The sequence below is a fragment of the Strix aluco genome, chromosome 6 (genome assembly GCF_031877795.1).
Source record: "Strix aluco isolate bStrAlu1 chromosome 6, bStrAlu1.hap1, whole genome shotgun sequence".
NCBI lineage: Eukaryota > Metazoa > Chordata > Aves > Strigiformes > Strigidae > Strix > Strix aluco.
The window spans coordinates 26,510,596-26,537,634 of record NC_133936.1 but is presented as its reverse complement, the minus strand read 5'-3'; the positions used below and the strand labels follow the sequence as shown (position 1 = coordinate 26,537,634).

General features: G+C 39.2%; 2 protein-coding genes across 7 annotated transcripts in view; one reads left to right on the top strand and one right to left on the bottom strand.

The window, feature by feature from the left end:
- Positions 1-8,890, top strand: part of TTN (titin) — a 242,809-nt gene extending 233,919 nt beyond the window's left edge. Inside the window, exons 301-304 of the mRNA XM_074829250.1 lie at positions 71-6,015; positions 6,102-6,255; positions 7,192-7,485; positions 7,610-8,890. Coding sequence (XP_074685351.1) covers positions 71-6,015; positions 6,102-6,255; positions 7,192-7,485; positions 7,610-7,908 — 6,692 coding nt within the window. The 3' untranslated portion in view covers positions 7,909-8,890. The remainder of the gene's footprint in view (positions 1-70; positions 6,016-6,101; positions 6,256-7,191; positions 7,486-7,609) is intronic.
- A 477-nt stretch (positions 8,891-9,367) lies between these two features.
- Positions 9,368-27,025, bottom strand: PLEKHA3 (pleckstrin homology domain containing A3). Of its 6 annotated transcripts, none has more exons than XM_074829241.1 (10): positions 26,746-27,025; positions 22,700-22,816; positions 21,131-21,286; positions 20,319-20,455; positions 19,127-19,291; positions 17,954-17,997; positions 17,185-17,300; positions 15,389-15,508; positions 11,603-11,831; positions 9,368-9,508 (listed from the first exon to the last, which is right to left on the bottom strand). In XM_074829241.1, the coding sequence occupies exons 1-9, from the start codon at positions 26,783-26,785 to the stop codon at positions 11,641-11,643; spliced, it is 1,086 nt and encodes a 361-aa protein (XP_074685342.1). In that variant the 5' UTR covers positions 26,786-27,025; the 3' UTR covers positions 9,368-9,508; positions 11,603-11,640. The 6 variants fall into 6 exon arrangements, with proteins under 6 accessions (XP_074685342.1, XP_074685345.1, XP_074685343.1 ...); XM_074829244.1 differs by lacking the exon at positions 26,746-27,025 and adding an exon at positions 23,134-23,204; XM_074829242.1 differs by lacking the exon at positions 9,368-9,508 and having other exon boundaries at positions 10,044-11,831.
- Between the last annotated feature and the right edge of the window lie 14 nt (positions 27,026-27,039).

The following is a 27,039-nucleotide window of genomic DNA, read 5'->3' as shown; positions in this document are numbered from 1 at the left end:
ATTTAGACTACTGGTGATCTTCTCATGTGCTTTTGTCATGTTTTGTTTTTTCTTTCTCTTTCTATTCCAGTTCCTGCAAAGATTCACTTGCCCAAAAACCTGGAAGGCATGGGAGCTGTTCATGCCCTCCGAGGGGAAGTAGTGAGCATCAAGATTCCATTCAGTGGCAAGCCTCACCCTGTGATCACATGGCAGAAGGGACAAGACCTCATCGATACTAATGGACACTACCAAGTCATTGTTACGCGATCATTCACATCTCTTGTTTTCCCGAATGGTGTTGACAGAAAAGATGCAGGGTTTTACATTGTTTGTGCCAAAAACAGATTTGGAATTGATCAAAAAACAGTTGAATTAGATGTGGCTGATGTGCCTGATCCACCAAGAGGTCTGAAGGTAACTGACATTTCAAGGGATTCAGTCAACTTAACCTGGAATGAACCAGCTACTGATGGTGGAAGCAGAATCATAAACTACATTATTGAGAAACGTGCAACAACAGCAGAGCGATGGATTCGTGTTGCACAAGCTCGTGATACACGATACACAGTGGTGAACCTATTTGGCAAGACCACCTACCAGTTCCGTGTAATTGCAGAAAACAAGTTTGGCCAAAGCCAACCTTCTGAACCTACTGATCCAATTATAACAAAGGAAGATAAAACCAGAGTAATGAACTATGATGAAGAAGTTGATGAGACCAGAGAAGTCACCACAGTTAAAGCAGCTCATTATTCTACAAAGGAACTCTATGACAAATATATGATTGCAGAAGAGCTTGGACGTGGGCAGTTCGGCATTGCACACCGCTGTGTTGAGGCAGTTTCAAAAAAGACTTACCTGGCCAAGTTTGTCAAAGTAAAGGGTGCTGACCAAGTTTTGGTAAAGAAAGAAATTTCCATTCTAAACATCGCTAGGCACCGAAATATCCTGTATCTTCATGAATCATTTGAGAGCCTAGAAGAATTGGTCATGATCTTTGAATTCATTTCTGGAGTTGACATCTTTGAAAGAATCAGCACAGCTTCATTTGAACTTAATGAAAGAGAAATAGTAAGTTATGTACGCCAGGTCTGTGATGCACTAGAGTTTCTACATCGCCACAGCATTGGACATTTTGATATTAAACCAGACAATATTATTTACTTCACAAGAAGAAGCTCTGTAGTTAAAATTGTTGAATTTGGTCAAGCCAGACAATTGAAGCCTGGAGACAGCTTTAGACTCCAGTTCACTTCTCCTGAATATTATGCACCTGAAGTACATCATCATGATTTGGTCAGCACAGCTACTGACATGTGGTCAGTTGGTGCTCTAACATATATACTTCTCAGTGGCATTAATCCTTTCATTGCTGAAACAAACCAACAAGTTATTGAAAATATTCTAAATGCTGAATACAACTTTGATGATGAAGCATTCAAAGACATAAGCATTGAGGCCATGGACTTCGTTGATCGCCTACTAGTAAAGGAAAGAAGAGCTCGGATGACAGCTGCTGAAGCGCTTAACCATGTGTGGCTAAAACAGCAGACAGAAAAGACCAGCACTAAAGTCATCAAGACCTTGAGGCACAGGCGTTACTACCAAACTCTAGTAAAGAAGGAGTGGAACACAGTTGTGTCAGTAGCCCGCATTTCCTGTGGAGGCGCGATTAGAACTCAGAAAGGCATAACGGTGGCTAAAGTTAAAGTTGCACCAATAGACATCGGTCCCATTGCTGGGCAGATAAAGCATACTGTTACAGAAGAAGGAGGGCATGCCAAATATGTATGCAGGATTGAAAACTATGATCAGTCCACACAAGTTACATGGTACTTTGGTATGAGGCAATTAGAAAGCAGTGAGAAATATGAAATCAAATATGAAGAAGGTGTGGCAACCATGTATGTCAAAGATGTTTCTAAATCTGATGATGGCACCTACAGATGCAAGGTAGTAAATGATTATGGTGAAGATAGCTCTTATGCAGAACTTTTTGTTAAAGGTGTGAGAGAAATTTCTGAGCACTACAGATGCAGAACCGTTAGGAAAGTGAAACGACGGGTTGATACTATGAGACTATTAGAGCGTCCACCAGAATTTACTCTGCCTTTGTATAACCGCACTGCATACGTTGGAGAAAATGTCAGGTTCGGAGTAACTATAACAGTTCACCCAGAACCTCGCTTAACATGGTTCAAATCAGGCCAGAAAATCAAACCTGGTGATGATGATAAGAAGTATACTTTTGAATCAGACAAGGGTCTTTACCAACTCGTCATCAATAATGTCACTGAAGAGGATGATGCTGAATACAGTATTGTGGCACGCAATAAATATGGCGAAGACAGCTGCAAAGCCAAGCTGACTGTGATTCCGCATCCACCTCCAGCAGATGCCACACTAAGGCCAATGTTTAAAAGACTGCTGGCAAATGCTGAATGTCAAGAAGGCCAAAATGTCAGTTTTGAGATCAGGGTATCTGGTGTACCAAAACCAACACTGAAATGGGAGAAAGATGGTCAACCTCTATCCTTTGGTCCTAACTTTGATATAATTCATGAAGGCTTGGATTATTATGCTTTGCATATTAGAGAAACTTTACCAGAAGACAGTGGTTATTACAGAGTTACTGCCACAAACAGTGCTGGATCTACAAGCTGTCAGGCTTATCTAAAAGTTGAACGCTTGAAATATGTCAAGCGTGAGTACAAGACTGAAGAAGAGCGGGAGAAGCACGTACAGAGGCAAATTGACAAGACCTTACGAATGGCAGAAATCCTATCTGGGGTTGAAGCTGTTCCACTGACACAAACTGCACAAGAGGCTCTCAGAGAAGCTGCTATCTTATATAAACCAGCTGTTAGCACTAAGAACGTCAAAGGTGAATATGAAATTAAGAAAGAAGAAAAGAAGGAAGAAAGAAGACTTCGTATGCCATATGAGGTCCCAGAGCCTCGCAAACATGTACGCACTACTCTTGAGGAAGATCAGAACATTAAACACTTTGTGCCTCTGTCAGACATGAAGTGGTACAAGAGGCTGCGAGACCAGTACGAAATGCCAGGAAAACTTGAGAGAACTGTTCAGAAACGCCAGAAACGCATACGTCTTTCCAGGTGGGAGCAATTCTACGTGATGCCACTGCCACGCATTTCTGATCAGTATAAGCCTAAGTGGCGCATACCAAAGCTAACACAAGATGATCTTGAAATTGTGAGACCAGCACGTCGGCGTACCCCATCTCCAGACTATGAATATTACTATAGACCAAGGCGGCGATCGCTTGGTGACTTGTCTGACGAGGAATTACTCCTGCCTATTGATGACTATTTAGCCATGAAGAGAACTGAAGAGGAAAGACTGCGCCTTGAAGAAGAGCTGGAGTTAGGCTTTTCTGCTTCCCCACCAAGTAGAAGTCCCCCACGCTTTGAACTGTCTGCCCTTCGGTATTCTACTGCAGGAGCACAGGTCAGATCAGAGGAAGAAAGAAAAAGAGAGCTGAGGTATTCAAGCTATCACATCCCAACTAAAGCTGATACCAGTGCAAGCTACGCAGAGCTTCGTCAGCGCCATGACAGGGCTGCCTACAGACCACCTAAACAAAAACAAAGAATAATGGATGAAAGAGAGGATGAAGAATTGCTCCGTCCTGTTGGCACTGCTCAACGACTCTCTGAATACAGGAGTGAGCTCGAATATATGGCAGAGGAGGAAAAGAGTAGGCTCAGGAGAAGGAGGGAAAGAGAAATAACTGAAATCACATCAGAAGAAGAAGAAGAAATAGAAATGGTGCAACATGTTCACAGGGAATTTTCACCTCCCTCTAGATTACTAAGGAGAAGAAGATCTCTTTCTCCAACTTATATTGAGTTGATGCGTCCTGTATCTGAATTAATTCGACCTCGCTCACGGCCTCCTGAAGAAAGTGAGAGAAGATCCCCAACACCAGAGAGAACTCGACCACGCTCACCTAGCCCAGTTTCTAGTGAAAGATCGCTCTCTCGGTTTGAGAGGATGGCAAGATTTGATATATTTTCTAGGTATGAGTCCATGAAATCTGCTTTGAAAACTCAGAAATCTATGGAAAGGAAATATGAAGTTCTGACTCAGCAGCCTTTCACTCTTGACCATGCTCCTCGCATTACCCTGAGAATGCGCTCACACCGAGTACCGTGTGGCCATAATACCAGGTTCATTCTAAATGTCCAGTCCAAACCAACTGCTGAAGTGAAGTGGTACCATAACGGTATTGAGCTCCAGGAGAGCAGTAAGATACATTTTACTAACACCAGTGGTGTATTAACTCTGGAGATTCTTGACTGCCACATTGATGACAGTGGAACATACCGGGCTGTATGCACAAACTACAAAGGGGAATGCTCTGATTATGCAACACTAGATGTTACTGGAGGAGATTACACTACATACTCTTCCCAGCGGAGAGATGAAGAAGTACCAAGGTCAATTTTACCTGACTTGACAAAAACAGAGGCATATGCAGTCTCCTCATTTAAGAAAGCATCTGCTACAGAAGCAAGTTCCTCAGTAAGAGAGGTCAAATCAGAAATGTCAGCAACAAGAGAATCGCTTTTATCATATGAACACTATGCTGCTTCTGAAGAAAAAATCACTGCAGCTGAAGAAAAATCACTGGAAGAAAGGACTGTACACAAGGCATTCAAAAGCACTCTACCAGCAACAATCCTTACAAAGCCACGGTCAATCACAGTTTCTGAAGGGGAGACTGCAAGATTTTCCTGTGACGCTGATGGTGAACCAGCACCAGTAATAACATGGTTCCGTGCAGGACAACCCATTGTTTCCTCAAGGCGCTTCCAAGTAACACGAACACAGTACAAGTCCACCTTTGAAATTTCTTCAGTCCAGATGTCAGATGAAGGAAGTTACACTGTTGTGGTGGAAAACTCTGAAGGAAGACAGGAAGCGCATTTTACTTTGACCATTCAAAGAACAAAAATTCCTGCAAAAACAATTACATCACCCCCAACAATCAAATCTCCTGAGCCTCATGTAAAGTCTCCAGAGCCAGTTAAGTCTCCTAAACGAGTGAAATCTCCTGAACCCATCAGTGGCCCCCCAAGAGCAAAGTCACCACCTGGAGACAAATCAGTACCAGCAGAGAAAGTACAATTACTAACTGCTTCTCCACCAAAGATAAAACAGCATCTGAAAGCAGAAACTCTTGGAGATAAGGTAAAGCTATCTTGTGCAGTTGAAAGCAATGTTTTAAGTGTCAGAGAAGTGGCTTGGTACAAGGATGGCAAAAAACTGAAAGAAGACCATCATTTCAAGTTTCATTATGCAGCAGATGGCACCTACGAGCTCAAGATCCATGAGCTCACGGAATCTGATAAAGGAGAATACACCTGTGAAATTATTGGGGAAGGAGGCATTTCAAAAACTAGCTTCCAGTTTACTGGCCAAGTATTTAAAAATATCCATTCCCAGGTAAGAGGTGTATCTGAAACTCATAAATCAGTTCAAAAAGATGAGGTGCTTACAGTTTCTACCCAGAAGAAATCAGCAGTGGCAACTGAAGAAAAAGCAGCAGTTCAAGAAGTCATTAAAAAGTCGGTTGTTACTGAAGATGTCAAACAATTGAAAGCAGAAATTAAAGCTTCTTCAACTAAAATGACAGTGTCCGAAGGGCAGAAAGTGATGCTAAAAGCCAACATTCCTGGTGCCTCTGAAGTAAAATGGGTGCTGAATGGAATGGAGCTGAGAAATTCAGATGATTACAGATATGGTGTTTCTGGAAGTGATCACACACTAACTATCAAAAAAGCTAGTAATAAAGATGAAGGTATACTTACCTGTGAGGGTAAAACTGATGAAGGCATTATTAAATGCCAGTATGTTCTGACCTTTTCTAAAGAACGCTCCAATGAACCAGCATTTATCATGCAGCCTAAGTCTCAAAATGTCAATGAAGGACAAGATGTATTGTTCACCTGTGAAGTTTCTGGGGATCCTTCACCTGAAATTGAGTGGTTCAAGAATAATCAACCTGTAAGTACTTATTTAATATATTTACTTGAAAAATTAGAATTACTTCTAAAACTGATCTTAATGAAACCATTCTTTTCCCTCCTCAGATTGCTGTTTCATCACACATCAGAGTAACACGCTCTAAAAACATATATTCTCTTGAGATTCGAAATGCAGCAGTGAGTGACACCGGAAAATACACAGTCAAAGCAAAAAATTACCATGGGCAGTGCTCTGCTACAGCATCTTTGACTGTACTCCGTAAGTTTGTTCTCCGGGTCTTGTGTTCAGACTGATCACAACTTTTTGCTGTGGTGTGTCTACTAAAATGACTTATGATAAAAGCCACTGGTAATGTTGATTTAGGTTTATAACCAAGTTCCTATTTCTTTTGTATATTATATCTACAGAACCAAAACAGCATTAGAAATCTCTATAACACCCACAGAGGAGCACACAAATGTTCTATTACATCAATAGATGCATGCTAACAGAAGGCTATGAGCATTCCTTCTAGGATGACTGTGTTAAGACCTTGGTGCTGGCAATTGCTCTTTCCTCATTTACTAACAGAATCTGTTCCAATAAAACAAAGTCATTTCACAGTTAAATTTTTTTATGGTAACTTAGCCATAACTGAACTGGGTTTAGTATTTTATTGGCTGTACCATATCCCAGTTCCTAGCATCAAGGGGTTGCTATGATTTGCTTGTATGACTCTGCTTGGGTTTAAAGGAAAGATGCAGTGACTGAGATTTTCTGTTACCTTTCACAGCTACAGAACAATGCAGTGAAATACAGACTTTCCTATACCATGCTTGTAAGAACTTGAAAATGTTTCACAACTTCTACAAACATGAACTGAACCCACACAATTTCTCAGTGTCTAATTGTAGTAATGGTTCTAATAGGAAAGGCTGTGTGACAATCTGTTTCTTCTTAAGTATTTTTCCTTCAAGTTCATACATACTAGTAACAGCTCTGTTTCCTACTTGTTTCATGTAGAAATTACTGATTGCGATTTGGACATCTTCAATCAAATGATTGTAAACAATTTTATACTCCACTGCAGTTTTCCATTGAAAGCAAACTATGCTGTCTCTTCGTTTCTGTAAAATTAACCATATAGAGCTGCATGACTTTGTTCGTTAATGTGATGTTATTGGTTTTTCCTTCTATGTTTGCGATGCTCCCCAGCTCTAATTGAAGAACCTCCAAAAGAGGTAGTATTGAAGACAAGTGGCGACGCAAGCATGCACGAAAGTTTTTCTTCTCAGTCCGTTCAAATGGCTTCTTCTAAACAAGAGGCTTCATTCAGCAGTTTCAGCAGTAGCAGCATGACTGAAATGAAATTTGCAAGCATGTCTGCCAAAAGCATGTCCTCCATGAAAGAATCCTTTGTAGAGATGAGCTCCAGCAGTATTATGGGGAAATCTAGTATGGCTCAACTGGAGAGTTCAACTAGTAAAATGCTTAAATCAGGTCTGAGAGGTGAGCAATACAATTACTGGTTGAGTTAGTGCTTCAAATATCCTGAAATAGTCGTCACAGTAACCCTGCTGCATGGCTTAGTGGAAACAGACTAACTTGGTATTTCTTCTCCTGTTTTGTAAAGGAGTACCACCCAAAATTGAAGCTCTCCCATCTGATATCAGCATCGACGAGGGAAAAGTTCTCACACTATCTTGTGCCTTTTCGGGTGAACCTGCTCCCGAAATAACATGGTACTGCAGAGGGAGAAAAATTACCAGTCAGGACCAGCGAGGCAGATTCCACATTGAAACCAGTGAAGATCTAACCACCCTGATCATCATGGATGTCCAGAAGAACGACGGTGGACTTTATACCCTGAATTTAGGAAATGAATTTGGTACCGATTCTGCCACTGTGAATATTAATATTCGATCAATTTAGAGAGCTTGATCTGTATTATTTACACTTGTCTTTTTACAAGTGATTCATATATGGACTGAAGTATCTGATATGTAAATATAAAAAAAAAATATTTTTGTACCTACCTGAATGAGACGAAGTCCAGAGCTATACATTATGACTTATAGTCATTATTGACCTAAGAATTTTAAACACTTTTTTCATTGACATGTACATACTGTATATAGCCGAAGTTAACGGTTATGAAGTTTTGTACCATTTATTTTATGACATTTTGAAACGTAACTTTTGGAACTAACAGTTGGTAGGAGAAAGTTTCCTAGCAAACGACTACCCTGCTCAACATTTAACTAATTTTTGCGCCTCAACTCATTGTTGATGTCTAAGAATGCCTCAACAGGTAGAGAGGCTCCCTGTTGAAGATTACCTACACCTAAGAGATGATACAGTGCGTAGTATTTCATACACGCACAAATATTTATGTTGAATCAGAAATGTAAGGCATTGGTGATGTTTGCAATTACCCTCCTGTAAGCATTGCTTTAATGTTTTACATTGGATCTGATTATGTCACAATTTCCATACCTGACTGACAATTTTTGGACAAAGTGCGAGCGGCCAGCACTTTGTTCACCCGCTGTCTGCGTACTGTTTCTGACATATTGACTGCCTGAATAGCTTTAAAAAAGTAACATCACCTGGCCATCCCCTTAATCAACGAAGCTATTTAGGTACTCAAGTGCAGCAGCAGTACCCCCTCTCGGAGGTTCATAGGATGCAGTGATTGAGTTTGTGTGGTAGCATTAGATAGCCAGTAGTCACTTCTGGGCAACTAAGCAATGAACCACAGTTTGAAAACAAACTGTTGTTACAACATCAAATACTGCCCTGCACTTCAATTTGCTTTAGTTCTCCTAATGTAGTAATAAATCTTGTTAGCTGTTGAACCTCCTTGAGATAGATTTGCTCATTTGAAATAAAGCATGCTTTCTGCACCATAAAATCTGTGACTCCTTGTTATTTATTTATTTATTATGCTCTGTTTTTACAGTTCCTGTACTACACTACAGAAAAGGAGTTGCTGAAAGACTATTTTTATTACATTTTTACTGGAAGACTAATTCTCCAATGCAAACCAGATAGCTAACTGTTGAAAATCCAGTCATCTATCAGAAACAGCTTGGCCACCAGAAAGTCAGCCTTAAACCAGACTTTAAAAAAAAAAGTCTTCTTCTAGCATACGCCTAAGCATTATGCTGTTCTTATTATCCCTCTGTTAAGTGAATTTCCAGGCCTTCCACTACACCCTATATGGATCATTTGCTAATCTCACTCCTTTATAGCTGGTCTCTGCTGAAAGTGGTTAAAAATCTGCCTCCAGGAAACTTGGCTATTGCCTCCTTTTTTTGGCAGCTACAACTGGTTTAGACTAGTTGACTCTAATTGCCTGGACCTACAAATTCTCACCTCCCATGGGTGACTAAGGGCCCATGCCCTGTCAGTTCTTCATCCCTCAAGTCAGCTGATGTACCTATAGGAACAAAGCCTGTCTTTACACATTCCCCAGGGGGCGTGGGTGGAAATCACAAATCCCATGCAGGCAGGTCACAATTGTGGTCATCTATGGGAAAAGAGTATCAAGGTCAAAGGAGCAACTCTGCTTCCAGAATTCACCCTGGTCAGTAGAAAAAACTTGAGAGCAAATACACTTATAGCAATGCAACACTGCTTCAGGACAGCATTCATTAGTTAGCAACACTATGCATCACTATGACTCCCAGCATACTACTACTACTACTACTACTGAAAAAAACCCTCAGGTTCATCAGTAGTAAAGCAGGTAGTATGTTTAAAAACCTATTCCAAAAAGACTCACTATAAAAGCAGCCTTTTTTTTTTTTTTTAATCTCCTATAAATTGATACACTATCAACCACTAGCTATCCAAATAATGCAGGAAAGCTGATAAATGGGGATGAAACAAGGACTAAAGTAAAAATAAGGATTTCAGAAGAGTTAAGTTTTGGTTCAGGACAAGATCTGGACTTTTTCAAGTGATGGAACCAGGAACATTTAGAATCAATCATAAAGATAAAAGAGTTTAAGAGTACGTGGTATTTCTTCCTTAGGGAGGAAAGTAAAAAAGAATAATAAAAATGAGGTAAAAGAGGCCATTTATTTTAATCTTTAAAGCATTCAAAGAAAAAAAAAAACCTCAAGAAAGCTTCTCATTCTAATTCCATTAAGTGTTTAAAAATACCCCAACAAACTCAGTACAAAACACAAACATGCAGTAGTACAGTCTTGTTTAACCAACAACTAACTTGTGTACACAGACACATAATAAAATTAACACTAAAAATTCACTAGTTGGTCATCTCAGCAGAAAGTAATAGTGACAGACAGCATCTGCAGATTTAAGCATGGACTCTTCTCCACAAGTGCTGCCAAAAACTGGCTTCTGTGGCCTCTACTGAGTCTAGACATATTTACTTGTTCAAGAGGACAGCACACTGGTGTGGGAGTGTAAGCAGTTGTTCATTTAGCCTGTATCTCTCTGGCCCAACTCTGCACAGTACTTAAGCTAGCACACCTAACTTTAAGCAGATGAGCCACTCACATGCCTAAAAATAGGATTTAAAGTACTTACAGGCTTTGCTGAAGCACAGCTTTAATAGGTAACTTTACATGCCAACCTGCTGAGCCAGTGTTTTTGCACAAGGCTGCTAAGCAAACACTAACATTTTTTGAGACAATAGATTAAGCAGTCTCTGAGCCCTGAACATTTTAAATTATATGCTTATTATGTTCAGGTCAAATACTGGAATTTTTAACTGTACAAGCTGACATTTGCTCTCTTTAAAGATAAAATCTATTGCCCTATAGTATCAAGTTCAGAAAAATATCCTACCACTGATATGTGTGTGAAGGCATTTGGACTTCCATGTTTCCTGGGTCCTGATGTATAAGGAAAAAATTTTTAACAAAGCTCTGTGAGCTGCTGTATAAATTCTACTATAGGGCCATACATTCTCTACTAACGTTTTACATTTGGTAGCCTGAGAAAAATAACTGGACAGCCATAGTAACACTGAGATTCACTTTACCGCTAGCAGACAAGAAACCCTAGTCTTAACATTGCATTTCAATTTTTACCATTGTCTCCAGTTTTGACTTTTCCCTTCAAGTAGAAAAAATTATATGCACAGAACACAAAAACCTCACAACTCTGATAAAATATTAAAACTAAATCTTCTCTAGTTGGGTTTTTTTGGTTTTTTCTTCCCCTTTTTTGAAGATGATAATGTTCTAGAGCTTGGATTTAAAAATAATAATCAGAATACTTAATGTCTGTTAAAAAAAAAAAAAAAAAAACAAAGCATAACACAGTCAAACATAAAACATTCAGTCATCACCACACTGGAACAGCAGTGGTACACAGAGAAAGGACAACAGAGAAAATAAAGTACTCTGACATGTCAGAAAATGAGTCAGTGAATAGAAAAATGAGAGTCAGACCCACGTAAGGTAATTACTACCTGCTCCTGCAACTGTAACCCAAACTTTGTGGAAAACGCCTAGGCATCCTATAGAGTGCACTGCAAAAGGGAAGATGGAGAAGTAGCCAAAGCAGTATTTATCACAAGAGAGTATGAAACAGGGAAAAGAAAGAGACACTCTTAAATCCTGGCCCTTAATAGTATTTAAAGTATTACCTTTGACTTCAATAATTGACAGTCTTGGCGATGACTGTTTACCCTTCCCTTTGAAAAAGCTGAGGGAGGCCTGGGTTTTTTTGTGGGTTTTTTTTAAACACATCCATAAGATACAGTTGTGCTCTCGTCTTCAGCCTTCTCTCCATGTGTGTGCTGGTTAGAGCAGTCAGGATATGGCTATAGGTGTACCTATGTATATTGGTGCATAAATAGCCACGATGATAGTGTCCTACAAGAAAAAGGCAGCACCAGACAGGGAAACAGTTTGACTACTTTCTTACGGTACTCACTTGCCAAACAACATTCTAGATTGTTCCTCCAGACTTAACAAATATCAAAATGCTAAGTAAATTAAATTCCTAAATAACACCTTCTAATCACTACTGTATGTGCACAGTGGGAAGAGCAGAGGTAAAGCGTTTCCTTTAAAATGTTTTAAAGGGCAAGCCTATCTTCTAGTAAGCTTGTTCATGTCAGTGTGTTGGACCTCCTTTGCAAAATAGTGAAGCACTGGTCCCCCCACTGTATGGGCAGAGGGATGCCTAGTTTCCGAACCTTAGTTCACTGCTTAAGTTAGCTGCTAAGGGGCCAAGTCCTTCCAAGACAGCGGATGGATGGACACACACAGTTAGTCATCTAGGGAGCTTTACAAGTGAAATTGCAATGTACAGGGTCCTCTGATCTTCAATGTTAAACAGCAGAGAGATCTTCACGATGGCAACTGTGGCTTTGGGGACCCAGGTTCTACATCAATCCCCTTTAAGTAGTAACTTTCTCTTCTAGATCTGGAACTTGAACTCTTATGTTCAGCCCTCAAAGCAGTCAGTAAAGAAACACCCATAACAGGCAGGTTTCACATTAACTCTTTTAAAGCAGGATAATGAGGAACATCTGAAAAAAACAGTTAATTTTCAGACACAGACATTTCCTTCATTTAGGTATTATACCCCTTTAAAAAGTTATTAACTTACACCATCAGGAAAGCTACACTACAATACTTAAAACTGATGGTGGCATAACAAGCAAAACTCATTTATAGTTTGCAAAAATAACGTTAACACAAATAGCTGTGATATCAGTTTTGAAATCAAGTAAAATTTTTTTATGCAGAAGTAAAATTTTATGATCATTAATTCTTTACAGTACAAGCTGGGAATGTGCTTTAAATGGCTTACATTTCTAATCACCTGATGTTAGAGACTTCAGAGATTTAAGCTGGTAACTAGAAGTTACCACTTTTCACTGAAATATATGTAGCATGCTTATATTCTTTAAGTGATAAATACTATTTAGAAAATTGGTTTCAGATTGATCTCTTCAGAAGCAACTGAAATCAAAACTAGGAGTACTGATTACACAGTCTATATTGAGGTTCAGCTCCCGTTCTCCACCAGAAAGAATGATGATACAACTACGCATTCCTGATAAGCTCTGCCCTAAATTTGAAAATGAAAATGTAAGAGCATCCAAGTTGTTTTTTTTTTTTTTTAAATCTTACTACACATGGATCATTTTGAATCAGCAGGCTAAGTATCATTTTCAGAAATGACTTCTTTGCTCCAGATGCCTAAGTATGATGGCATATCATCTTCACTGATTTTACTGAAACGCATTTTAGGATTTTTGCCACAGTTTGGCACAGGTATATATAAAAAAAGGCTGATTTAACTTTAGCAGGAACATGTTACATGTACAGAAAGCCATCATTCCAGCTTTACTGACATGGAGAAACCCAAAACAGTAATTATATGCAAATTTTGTGCTTGAATCTAATCATTACAACTTTTGTCTAAACAATCCTGTCTGTGGCAGTATTTAAAATTATTATTTACTACCACATGCACTGATCAGTCTCAGAGGGGTTTTGCACAATGTGGAATCCAAACTATTTTCTCTGTAGTAGCTGAAAGCCACAAAAAGATATTTGTTAATGAGACATGTACTTAACACTGTACAAGCTGGCAGAAACCTCAGTGAAATTTCAAAAAGCAGCTCTAAGACAGCATAGGATTCAAGACAACACTCTCATTGCAATATGTAGTTTACTTCTCTGAACATTTTTTTAATATTTAGTTTTACAATTGTCATAAGTGTCATACAGAATACATAAAAGCAACATTCAGAAAAAAATGTACAAGCATGTGTGTGGCTGATATGCATATGTAAATGCTAGTTGCATGAAAACTGACAGAACTGAGCACAAATGACAGCTCTGAGCTGGTATCCACAAATAACTTTACTTGTACGAATCATTCCATTCCATTCAACCCTGACATAATGGTTTATAAATGGGTATTTTATATATGGGCAACAGCTCATATGTTTTTCCTCAACATTTGGACCTATTTTGATTTAGATAAATCAACATTCCAGAAATTTATAAGGAAAGCTTCCACTCCATTTCCATCTGTCCTCTCCAGCCTGCTTCAAAAACACCAAATTATTATTATACACAAAAGGAAGACTAGTTAAACCAAATTAAAGAAGATTTGATTATAAAAACAGATTTTGGTATGTGCTTGAGTGCAAAAAACCCTGTACATTTATTTAGCAATTGTGTAAATCAAAACCAGTAAATGGCTTGCTTAAAGTGCTCTATAGCTAAGACTTTATAGACCAAGTTTATTCCTAAATGAATACCAAAAAAAACCCCAAAAGCTTACAATGCTAACACTAACAACCTTATGGACCAAGGTGCTAGCAGGCACTGTTATACTATATTACTTATTAATTATTAACAGAGTCAGACTCCGATCTCACTTACAGTTAATGCAAATTTACACTGATGTAACTGAGAACAGAATCCATCTTCTGGTATATACCATCCTCAAATGATATAAAGGAGTCGCAAAAACAGAAGCTCCCTTTTGTATAAATATGTCATAAATAAAATATGTATAGATACAAATATTCATTACAACAGCAGCTTTATGGTCTAATGTTTCAGCTTTTGCTTCTATAATACTTTGCTAAAAACACATCTTAAGTGAGCAGAGTAATCTTAACGGTGCTGCATTAGCTACTTGTGATGCTACACGCCCCAGAAACAATTTATGCACGTTTTGAAGCCTTTAGTAGATCTTTAGATCTTTAGTAGTGAAAGTAGGTAGAAATTTTTGATGCAAAAAAGAATAAATAAATAAAAATTATTAAATATCCAATGTTTGGTACAAATGCTTCATATTAAGTTATTTTTATACATTTGTTTAGAAAAATACACTACATATTTCTACTTTCATTGGCTAAAAATAAGGACCGGATTATGTATATCCTTGTGTTTTTAAAGAAGGCAATGTCAGATACCATCAAGCTGCTAGAGTAGACCCATTAGTGCCCGTTCCCATAGCCCTTACACAGGCAAAAAAGCCATTGCAGGGCTAATCACAGTTCCTGGCGGATGACCTGGTACAAATGACCAAGAGGTCCATGGCACAAGTTGCATCTTCTCAAAAAAAATGAAACTTTTTTGCTGAAGTTTATAACCTGCAGGTTTACTAATGTATCAGTCAGACCTTCACACTTTTTAAAAAGAGCTACATTTACAAATGTGGATGCTTATCTGTTAAGCCATCATTTGTTCCAAAAAATGCACATTCAAACTGTGAAATATTAGGAAAATACTCTTGCAAATAAACTATATAAAGATAAAATACACTTCAAAGATAGTTTTTATGTTATTCTATAAAGTGCAGAGAAATCCTTCTAAAAAGGGAAATGACTACTTCCTATAACAACAGTATAATTACAGCAGCTTTTGCATAGCATTATTTATAGAAAATGGAATACTTTCAGTTTCTTCAGGAAGAAAAGGACGAATGACTCTCTTCCAGTTCAGATCTTTCCTTTGATACTGATCTATTTTCTTCAGGAATGGTTGATGATACCAGGTCTCCATTGACAGCAGTTCTAGAAGAGTGAGCAGATCCTATGAAGATATCAAGAAGTATTTAATTTTCAACCCCAAAAAACCTCATCCAATCTGTCAGTTATTCTATTTGGTAACTATTTCCTATACATAAGCAATCAGAAGCATAATTACTCTGGACTTTTCCTGAAAAGATTTCAATCAATACCATGCCCAAGGATGATGGATATGAAGAATGTTCAGCTAGTATAAATGAAGTAAATTTTTTGTTTTATACACAATGATTTTTACATTATGAAGGATAGTAATCTGTGAGGTGCAGACATATTATGTATGAGGAACACATGAACTTTTTTTTTTTAAGAACAGATGCATCAATAAACATTTAATTAAAACATTTTCTGTTATTAAAATGAGATGGACGACTTACTGCAAGTTGGGTATTGCTAGGCTACCTGACAGGAAAGAGGAAGATCTAAGATAACTGGAAGGTAGCAGAAGGAGCTTCTGACACAATAAAAGAAAATAAAAAAACCAGGTAACTGAGCTAGAAACTAGAGCTACATAGTAAGGAACCAAAAAAGCCTGGTATTAGCAGAAACACACAGGACAAAGACTCTTCTCAGCAGTCCTGAAAAGAGTCAGACTGGGTAACTAACACCAAAAAGTCCAGATAGTAACAACAAAAGCCTTGCGTTACAGGAAGCTAGTGCCCTCATTAGCATTAAGACACAGAATAGGATTTAAACTGAGTTTAATAGCTTGGGATACATGCTGACATACCCTGTACTGGTGGCACATGAGTGAGGTGAAAGAGGTGGTCACCCTGCAACATGTGAGCATCAGAGAACCAAGAACACGATGCAGAGGTGTGAATACTTGGTTCATGATAGAACGTAAAATCATTAGTACCTCTTTGTGCTCACATAGGGTTTCAGCAATGCACAGGCCTCAGGCTTTTTCAATCCAAGCGAGGCGCTAGGCACTCCGGAAGGCAGCGAGACTAAACCAGAACTAGTCAGGAAGAACTAGTCAAGCTAAAATCTACCTGAGAGGAGTTAGGATGGATTCAAAATGACGTCAACATTCAAAAGGAAAAACCACAGAGAACTGGCTACTTACTCAGTAGGCCCACCTAATCAGGAGGGAATAATATTCTGATCGTGACATCATTTCATAATTTTTTGGGTTGTTTTTATTTATGATTGGCAAGGCTGCACTCTTTCAGAACAGTGCTGTTCTCTGCAAAAGGCAAGCAGCCACCAAAACGAACCATCTTTCTGCAGTACACTGGGTGGAAATTACCCCTTGTCACTCACAGGGGTCACAGAAAGGAGAATTTGTTTTGTGACAACAAGCAGGTGGGAAACAATATTCCACACCACTTACCAGAACATCGTTCATGTAAGATTTTATTAGTACAAACATCCCTTTTCTGGTTATGTCTCTATTTTCTCTTGCCAGGAGTCCCACTGATTTCAATACAACCACTCCAGCTCTAAGACCCTTTTCAATGACTGAAAGCCAGAAAAAGTCAGCCACATAACAAACTACACAAGTACTGTGATTTATAATAAAGGAATCTAACAACCAAAACTTTTCATTGAAAAGAAAACTTTTTCCTCAGGGTGATATCGGCACTAGAACAGCTGCTCTAAATAGAGTAATAAATTGTATGAAAAGATACAAAAGAAAACCACCCCTCTGCCAAACTTACTCTGAGAATCTTCCAAGGGAGTGTCACTGTAAGATTCTGTATCTGAGTATGTTCTTCTGCGCCGCTGTGAAAATCGGTGAAGGGATGAAATCGGTTCTTTTACAGAGTGATTATTCCTACAAAAGCAGCGAGATCTGTAACAACTCACACAAACTTAATATACTTTAAATTTAAAATAATTTTGGTGCTTAGATTAAACTGTTAGCATCAATGTTTTTCACTATACTAAACCAAAAGTGGTACAACAAAAATGGTCGACAGAACATTCTTAATTTTCACAATTATAAAGCCTGGAAATGGAAATAAAAATGTTTTATAATATATAATATAATACAATACAATATAATCTTTGCATGCAGAAGCAAATAACTTGAGAATCTGAAATACTGACCCAGAAAGAATCAAGCTCTATGTGTAATTTCAGGAACTTGTCAGAATAAGTCATTTGCATAAAGTTTCTAACATGAAGAAATTCTTTATACTGTATTAGAGACAGCAGCAGCATTATTTGCCACCAACAGTGATAATCTGCCCCCTTAGTTTTCAAAATTAGATCAATTTATGCTGTTTAATTTTTCTTCCTCAAGTAAACATTTGATTTTAATGCTACCAGGTACCGGGAGGTTTTTTGAGACATAATCCATTAGGGATATGGTGTAGTTGGGAACTGTCAATGTTAGGTTAATGGTTGGACTAGATGATCTTCAAGGTCTTTTCCAACCTAGATGATTCTGTGATAAGAAAAAAGCTTAAGGAAATAGAAAATTACCTTTCTGAATAGCAAGGACCAGGGTGGCTAATGGAACGCTTCATCTAAGGGAAAAAAAAATCCAAACAACAAACCACACCAAAAATGTCACAAGATACTTATAAGAATAATATGCATACCTACATTAATTTTTACTTTATTTACAGTCTCTACAAAGAGAGAGGGCAATCTTTCTAATTAAAAGCAATCATTCTTAGTTAAAAATCTTATTTAACTATTTGAAAACAGATGGATTGTCATCAATATTAAGTTAGAAAGCATTCACACAGGAAGGAGTTTACTAAAAAAACTACCTAGTTTATATGGAATTCATTCTCTCTTGCTCCAAAGTTACTCACAGAGCCATTTGTTAATTGCTATGATATATAGAAATATCAAGACATTTTTCCTCTACCAAATGCCAGCTTAAATTCCCTATTACACAATAAAGCCAAATCCTGCCTCTTGATTCCTTGTGGTTTTCCTGATATCACTGATATCAAATCTCTATGATAAAACTTATTAAACCAATAATGATCAGCTTTGAAGTAAACTGATTGAAGATAGAGACGAGATCCAAGTGCAAAGAGATTCCCACAACACAGTTCATCTTGGAATCTATACATATGATTGCCAAGACATTTAAGCTGATTCCACATACACTGTCCTTCTAAGGGAAATAATCAGTAATCTCTTTACCATTATTCACCTTTTTGTTAAATAAGGGCATATTAGATTAATACAAACAGTTTGAACTGTTTGTAACTAACCGAAAGATATGCTATCTTGCTGAAATGCTTCAAGTCACAAGTCACTTATCTGTTTAAACAGGAGGCAAGGTTATGAAATTTTTAAGATCAGTGCACAGCTAGCATTCTATAAAAACAAAGAAACAGTTGAACTGAGGAAAAGTTAAACCTCATTCATTTAAGAAATGCCTCATTACAGGGTCTTGACATGTACAATAAATTACTCTGATTCTGTAAAGGCTAGCAAACAAACACTGGGAACGGAAAATCATTGATTTATATTCAGGACCAGTAGTACTCATAATAGAGTAGGACTCATAATAGAGTCAAGATTTCAACTGCTCAAATCATAACACATAGCAATAGCATATTCTTCTACCATTCTTTTTGCCATCCAACTAACAATATGACACTTAGAAAAAAATAGTATTTTAAATGTCTAAACCATTTGGACAGGTGATGGTGACACAGGAGAAACTAAGGGATCAGGGTGAGGCAGCTGGAACATTTCTGGCTTAAACTTGGCATTAGCAATCTTCACACATTCTTCAAGTGTTGTGATAAATGTATTACATGTGGCACTAAGCAAGGAAGAGGCTTCATTCATGTTCTGAAAATAAATGAAAGCACAAGCATAAGCAAGGAAAAACACCTTTCAGGGTTGGGTTTTTTTTCAGATGCAAATACAACTCTCCACCACCACCACTCCCACACACACTAATTTCCCTCATTACCACTAGGAACTTCCATTTCCCATTTCATTTAATCAAATGTGCTCCTTCCAATGAGGTTAATTTAGGCAAACAAATATGACAGCATTGTAATTTCTTTCTGCATTGTAACTTCTTCCTGACATCTGAATTTCTTTAACGTATCAGCCAACAACGTTGTAACGTTTACTGTAAAGCTTTGCTCAGAGTGACTAACTGGTATCAGAAGATCACTCAGTTAAACAGATGAATTGCAGCAGAATGTGCAAACAGCTTGATCACTCCCGTGCAAGGAGCCTGCAAGCCTCAGCTGCACCTTGCTGTAAATGGACAACAGTTTGCTGTGTTGTGACTAAGCGTCAACCCCTTCCTTTGCCCTGACTAGACAACGATATTGTCCACATGCTGGCTCAAGAGTGTAAAGAATTATGCCATTCATTATTTCCAGTACTAACTTTCATTCAAAAGCAGAAATACTAGAATAATTTTACTTGTGCATATTCAGAGAGTCTTATCTACACTGCAAGTTTCCAGTATCTGTAACACTAGCCTTTCAGTGATTACGAAGTGGAATACCCTCCTACGCAAGGAAGTAAAGAATGGACAAACAAGACTGTTTCAACTACTCTGCTCATAACAGAGATGCAAAACAAGACAAATTATTGCATAACTCATAGGGCAGCTCTTTTAACCAAACGACTCAATAACACAATTGCTTCCTAATGCATGTTAGAATTACAGTTAAATCATCCAGGTACTTTACACACATATAATCACTGTCAGTATTATATATGCACAAGCACTCAAAAAATTGACCTTAGGTTAAATCTCCCAACATTAGGAGATGAAAAAGGCATACGATGTCAATAGAAACTCGAGGTGTATGATATAATTAGGTTCTCCAATGGCATTCTACAAATTCCGTACCTCAATGCTGGGAGGAGATCGAGTCTCATCATGGTGAACAAATTCTTGTATTGTATGAACTTGCTGCATTAGAAGATCACAGTAGAGACGAAGCTCGGACATTTTGGTTTTAAGAGATTCATTGGTCTCATTTATTTCTGTAAAAAAATAAAGGAAATATCAATTTATTGCATACAATGTATGCACACATTTTAATTTTTAAGCACTTTTCATTTAAATTTACATATCAATTTAAAAATTCACTTAAACTTTTACTTTATTTTGAGGAAAATTGGATTCTGCAATGAGTTAAGAACTGTACTTGAAGCAGACAATAGTTTGTACTTTTGGATAACTGACACTAATCTAATGATCATTAAGATGCACATTACTAGGAAAGATAAAGTTGAAATCTTTCTTAGCTGCAGTGTAATGTAGACAAAATTTAGTGGATGAAATTTACACCCACCAGAGTGGCTGGAAATGGTTACTTTAAGCCATCCCAGAAAAATTATAGAAAAAACACTAACTATAAAGAACCAAAACAGCAGAAATTAAATGGCTTCTCAACAGCTATAAACAGTATATGTTTGTTCTTGTAATGACCAGAAGTTGCTGGTATTTCAGCTTCTTAAGATAGAAAAGGTCAACGGAAGTGACCTCTAATTCAAACATCAAGGGAGAATCTACCATATAGATGACTAGAAATAATTACAATTCATATTTAAAGACAATAATGCTGACTTTCTACCACAATATTTGTACTATCGTTATCTGAAAACAAACATTTGAGAGAGTGGTAAGATTGTATATGCTCTAGGTAGCACACATACCTTTTTCTTTTTTTGTTCTGGTATCTGCTAAACAGGCTTTTGCACTTCCCAGTGCTACCAGCCACCTTTGCCTTTCGGCTGCATTAACTGCTTTCATATAGAAATGCTGTTCCCCTGGGATGATTAGCTCCATTCTTGTGTTGTCTGTTGCATGAACTTACAATAGAGGAGAAAAAAAAAATATTAAAAAAAAAAAAATAACCTCAAGTCAGTAACAATTATTTAATACTGATCAAAGTATTTTGAAATGTTTATTACAATCCCATAGTAATACAGTAAATCACAATGTACCACTGCTAAACAATGAAGAGCCCAAAGCCGCTTAACCCTTCTCCCCAGCATGCCTTCAAGTCAACAGGTAGGAACATGAGACACCGAACAGTGGCCAGACTCAAGTACAATGGGGTTCCCTTTCTGCATTTACAATATACTGCATATGTATCTGTAATAACTGTTGTATTCGAAACGTGGTAAACTGAAGAGTTTTGTTGCAAGGACAAGTATTTACGGAGAACTAGACAAAAACTGAAATAATCTCCCTTCTAGATGAAAACTGGCTTCAGGTCGCAGAGTCCTAGAACCAAGAACTGAGGTGGACTCTGTTTACAGTCTACTATATTCAGCACTACATCTTTAATTGAATACTCAGCTGAGTTTCATGTTATCAACCACAATTCCTCCAGATCCACTCCCCACAAGCCACAGATGCAGGTGACTGCACCAAATCCAGACTTCAACTGTTATCTTTTCTTCACCAAAAGAACAAGATGACAAGCAAAATGAACAACTGGTAAGGCCAAAAAATGGTATCTTCCACTTTACATCACTGATTTCATCTACAGCAACGAAACGGTAACAAAAAGGAGTTACCACATGAAAAATAGTTGGTGGCCCACTTTTTAATATACAAGTACCCACATCACAAGCCCAGTCATCTGCGGCTATCTGGAAAGAGGTCAAGAGTTCAAAGCAATGGAGAGTTACAGACAGTGCCTTGCCATTAGCCAAGGAGGCTGACGCACAGCTTAGAATACACTAAAGGCTAAACTCACAGTCCAACATAAACAGTTCACTTCTAACTCTAATACATCCACCACCTTTGCACATGGGCAGCTGCTAACAGTGACAAAAGTAAAAACGACTCAGGAAAACATCTCTGGTTTATAAGAACCTCCCCTTTTGGGTCACTGCTGCTGCTCGTCTAAAAAACTAGCATTCATGATTCAGTCTCTTATCCTTGGTCATAAGAGGGAAAAGCAGTAGAACTAAATAACTAGCCAAGGCAACTTCAAGCATAAGCCACATGCACACAACTATTTACAACAAAAAGGAATATATGGTGGGTTCTAAATCTCAAAGCAGAGCTCTAACTGTCAAAAACATTTTTCCTTTGTCACCACTTAATAATTCACATTCATTATCATTTGTGAACTATGAAGCAGTCACATTGGACTATAGATAAAGAAAAACAGAGGAGGAAAAACTTATGATGCAAAATGTATGTTGGGTGATCTTTCCTGTTTCTCTGGCAGCTAAAATTTCCTCAAGCAGAAATCTATTAATTCTTACCTTTTATTTCACATACAGCCATCTTTATACTTCCTTTGCTGCCTTTGCAAACATCATCCTGTGAATCATAGTATGACAATATCCCATTGTCTAAAACAAACCATCGAGGCTGCCAACCTAGTGGGATCAAAAACATGAAAAGGAAAGTTTAGTCTAATTACTAAATTGCAAATCAAATTCAGCTCTTCGGCTGTTAAAACTTTTACAAAAATGCAAACATTAAACTATTCTCATAATGCACCTGGAAGTAAGGAACCTGCACGGTCTGAAGACCAGAGTTGCTCTATAACCAGACTACTAGTACATGGATATTTCACTCCCATCCTTTTTGGATGCAAGATCAGCAGTATTTCAATTTTCACTATATTCCATTCTAGAGCAAAATTAATTTAACCACTAAGGAATCCTATTTTGAAGGTTGATAAATTACATACCTCTGAAGAATCCTTCTCATTCAAGTATATTTTTCAGGTAGGCTTTCTTAAGATTGTAGGATCTTATTTATAAGATACAAATAAATGACTGATGTCACCAACTACTATGCTATGGTCTTCTCTGCCTACTGTATTTCAGTGAAAACTTATTTCACACTTAACTATTGACACACCATTTTCTCTGACAATAACCCAGCTCCACCACTCAACAACAACTTAATGTGAGGCATGGTGCAGGGAACTGAGACATGGCTTATACTCCTAGGTCCATTTGTGAGGATAGCATACACCAGCTTCTCTACTAAGGTTCTCACCAGCTTTCCATTAGCAAAATTATATTATGATCTCTTACTTCACTACATCTCCAAAACAGAGCAGCATTACACCACGTAGTAAGTTATTGTCATGGGCCTCTTGGATTAAAGTATATTAGCATTCCTCCCTCTCCTCCCCCCTTTTTTCCTTTTTCTTTTTTTTTTTTAACAGCTATTTCATAAAACTCAACACTCACTGAAATAGGTGCCCTAATTTCTAATACTACTAAATGCAAACGGTTTTGCCTAGTAAATCACCTTTGTTTCTAAAAACAATGTAGACCTAAAATATTCCAGTAGAGCATCACAATTACACTGGCCCATTACAGTCTGGGTCTGCTGTACAATATGAGATTATCCCTCTCTTTTACAACTTGACACCAAACTTTAACTTCCTGCTTGGCTTAGGGTTTGGAATGGCAATAACTGTGTGGCTGAGAACTCAACATATTTGGTGATACGACGGTGTGGCCCATGGTGCTTACCAACTGCCATTCCAACAGAGCAAGCCACAGCCATCCAGCAGCAGTGTCTAATAACACAGGAGGCTTCATGAGGCACCAGACTTTTGAAAATCAGCTAATGACATCACACTACTCACATTAAATCATTAAAAGTTTTAATACTAATTCAAGAAGTATAAGACCAAGCCCCATTACATCATGTTACAATACCATGATAAGGAAATAATAACATGTAACTATTCTTTTAATTTATTAGCTATACTGGTAAGCATCTGTATCTTTCAAAATGCAGAGTGGTAACCAATAAGCAGATCCACAGATATAAAAACAAGATGAAAAAAAAAAAATACAAACATTGAGGGATCCCAAGTCCCACAAGAAATATTTTAAATTGTATGTATGCATCACCACTTACACTCAAAGAATAAGCAAACAATCATGAAATGACTGTACTGAAGACTCTGTTCTGTAATATGCAAACCAGAAATGCACTGATGGTTTTTTTCCTGCTACACTGTGTTGTAAAACATTGATTCTGTGCTGCCCTTATCTCCTAAGTGCATGCACAGCTGTCTCAGCAGCCCAATTCTGATAAAAAGGGACCCTAAATGGATGATTATTCCAGCCTCACATTATGCTGGTATCGGAAAAAACAGAAGGAAAGGACTTAAAAGACTCCAAGTGCCTCACAGAAGCAAGCTAAAGAACAAAAACAGCTCTTCTGGTTTGAAATTGGGCAGAGCGCCCTCTGTTTGTTAAATATTTTGTCAAATCTGTACTCACAAATTTTTAGATGCATACATATTATTTGAGGGGAAAAAAATAAAGCTGTATTTCTGATTTGCTTTTAATGAAGGAGGAAATGAAATGTTTTCCACAATGCTTCAGCAACAATAACAAGCTCCTTCGCTGCTTAGCTTCTACGGTTAATGACAAGTACTACAGCCTATTTCTGGCTACAAAAATAGATAGTAGAGTAACAAGAAAGTTGGTAATAAAATTTAGAAATTTCACCAATATGATTAGATTTTTAAATTTGCTGCTTTTCTATATTCTGAAACTGTAGGGAATTCCTGACACACTAATTTTGAAGTGCATGAGCAGATGCTCTCAGTTGGCCAGCACATAGGGAAGGAAGGGTTCTGCAGTTTGCTATTTTAGAGGGCTACTGACTTTTAGCAGAAGTTAGCTGCATGTTGATGTAACAGTCTATTGTGTGTACAGCATTCACAGTTACTGTTAAATATTTACTCATTAAATAACAGACTTCAAATGGGAAGTTTACATCAAACACCACAAGGGCTCATTACCTGTGACCTTTTTACACTTTGCTACATTAACATTTTTGGTCACATAAGTGAAAGTGACAATTTCCATTCTATTTTTAAAAGAAACTTGTACTCGTTATTTCTTTCATAACCACAATTTTTCCTATATGTGTTTTCTCCACGTTTATTGTGAAGAAATGACAAACGTATCATCAAATACCTATTCAATTACAGTAAAACTGTTCTCTTTCTCTGGAAGACCAGTATACACGGACACATGTTTGCTCTGAAAAATGAAAGCTTATGCTCTGTTCAATTCAGCAAGTGCACACAATCCTTGCAATGCGGTCCACGTTTTATAAACCCTCAGAATTGAGTTTCACACCACTCCACACTCAAAATCCGAATATGCTGAAGCAGAACAGCACACGTGAAGTGCTGAAGAACGAGAGGGCAAAAAAGATATTGCCAAGGTAGTCAAACACGAGGCCTGATTAAGCATGGTATATGATCCAACACTGATCTGCTCTAGAGGGACAATTAGTCCTATTACAGTCTCAGAAGCGAAATCTGTTTCACCTTGACAGTACCATCTATCCATTGCTATCTCCAGAGGGAGACGGTATCTATTACAACAGTGGATGATGCAAACAAAACCAGAGCTTTGATAACAATGCAGGCATTTGGTGCATTTCTGTCTGCAGCACTTCTAAAAAAACATTTTGTGAAACTTCACCCAGAACCAAATTTTTCTGTACGTTTTTCAGATTAGGATAAAGGAGCACCAGACTCAAAACAACCTACCATCCAAAAGCAAACTAAAAGTGAATTCCGACTTTTACATTTATAACTGAAGATTTAAAGACACTATCCTAAACGCTTCCTCAACTGCAAGCAAGGATACCTTCCAAGTTTGTACGCTGCAAATTAAGATTACTTCTGGGAGGAAGCGGAGGTGGAGGGGAAAACCCCACAGTCGGGCCGTTAGAGCAAGACGCTCCAGGCGGCGTTTCCCTGCCGCCTGCCCTGTCAAGCGTCCCCTGAGGAACCCGGCAGGGCGCAACCCCGGTCCCGAGGGGCCCTCGGCCACCCAGTCCCCGGGGGTGGACCCCGGCGGCCGGGCGCACGGCGGCCGCGCCGGTGCCCGCCGGGCTGCGAGGGCGGCGCCGCGGGGCCGGGCGCGGCTGCGGGGCCGAGCGGCCCCCCCACCCGCCACACACGCGGAAGCGGGCGGGGAGCCCGCCGTCACGCGCCGGCACCCGGCGTCCTGCCGCGCCGGCCGCCTCAGGGGCGCCGGCAGCCCCCGCCGCCCGCGGCGCGACGCCCGGCCGCTCCCCGCCGGCTGGGCTCCGGGCGCAAACGGCCGACAGCTTCTCAGCCAAGCGCGTTAACAACAGATCCCGCCCGCCCGCCCACGGGACGCCGGCACCCCCCGACGCAGCAGCAGCAGCGGCGGCAGCAGCGCCACACGGACGGAGGCCAAGCCCCCGCCCCCCGGCGCCGCAGGCCCCGGCCGCCCCAACCCCGACCGCCGCTGCCCCCCAGGCCCCTGCCCCCGCCGCCTACCCGCCAGGTAGTTGGTCCACTTGTAGAGGACCCCCTCCATCGCTCAGAGCCCGACGCCGGGCCGCATCCTCCTGCTCCGCCGCGGGGAAAGGGCGGCCGCCGCCGCGGGGGTGGGCGCTCACCTCCCGTCCCCGCCGCTACTACTCCCTGCGCGCGCGGAGGCGGAGCCGCTCAGCTCAGGCGCGGCGGCAGCGGCGGCCCGCGGCGGCCCCGGCGGCGCCACCCGCCCCGCGGGGCGCTCCGCGTCTCCCATGCGCGCCCGGCCGCGCCCCCCGGCACCCTCGTCCCCTCCCC

Excerpts from the sequence above, each read along its gene's own strand:
- PLEKHA3 (XM_074829241.1), bottom strand. The coding sequence starts at position 26,785 with ATGGAGGGGGTCCTCTACAAGTGGACCAACTACCTGGCGG. Across the intron at positions 22,817-26,745 it reads GTGGACCAACTACCTGGCGG|GTTGGCAGCCTCGATGGTTT; the intron begins GTAGGCGGCGGG and ends TGATCCCACTAG. Across the intron at positions 19,292-20,318 it reads GATCTCCTCCCAGCATTGAG|AACATGAATGAAGCCTCTTC; the intron begins GTACGGAATTTG and ends ATTTATTTTCAG.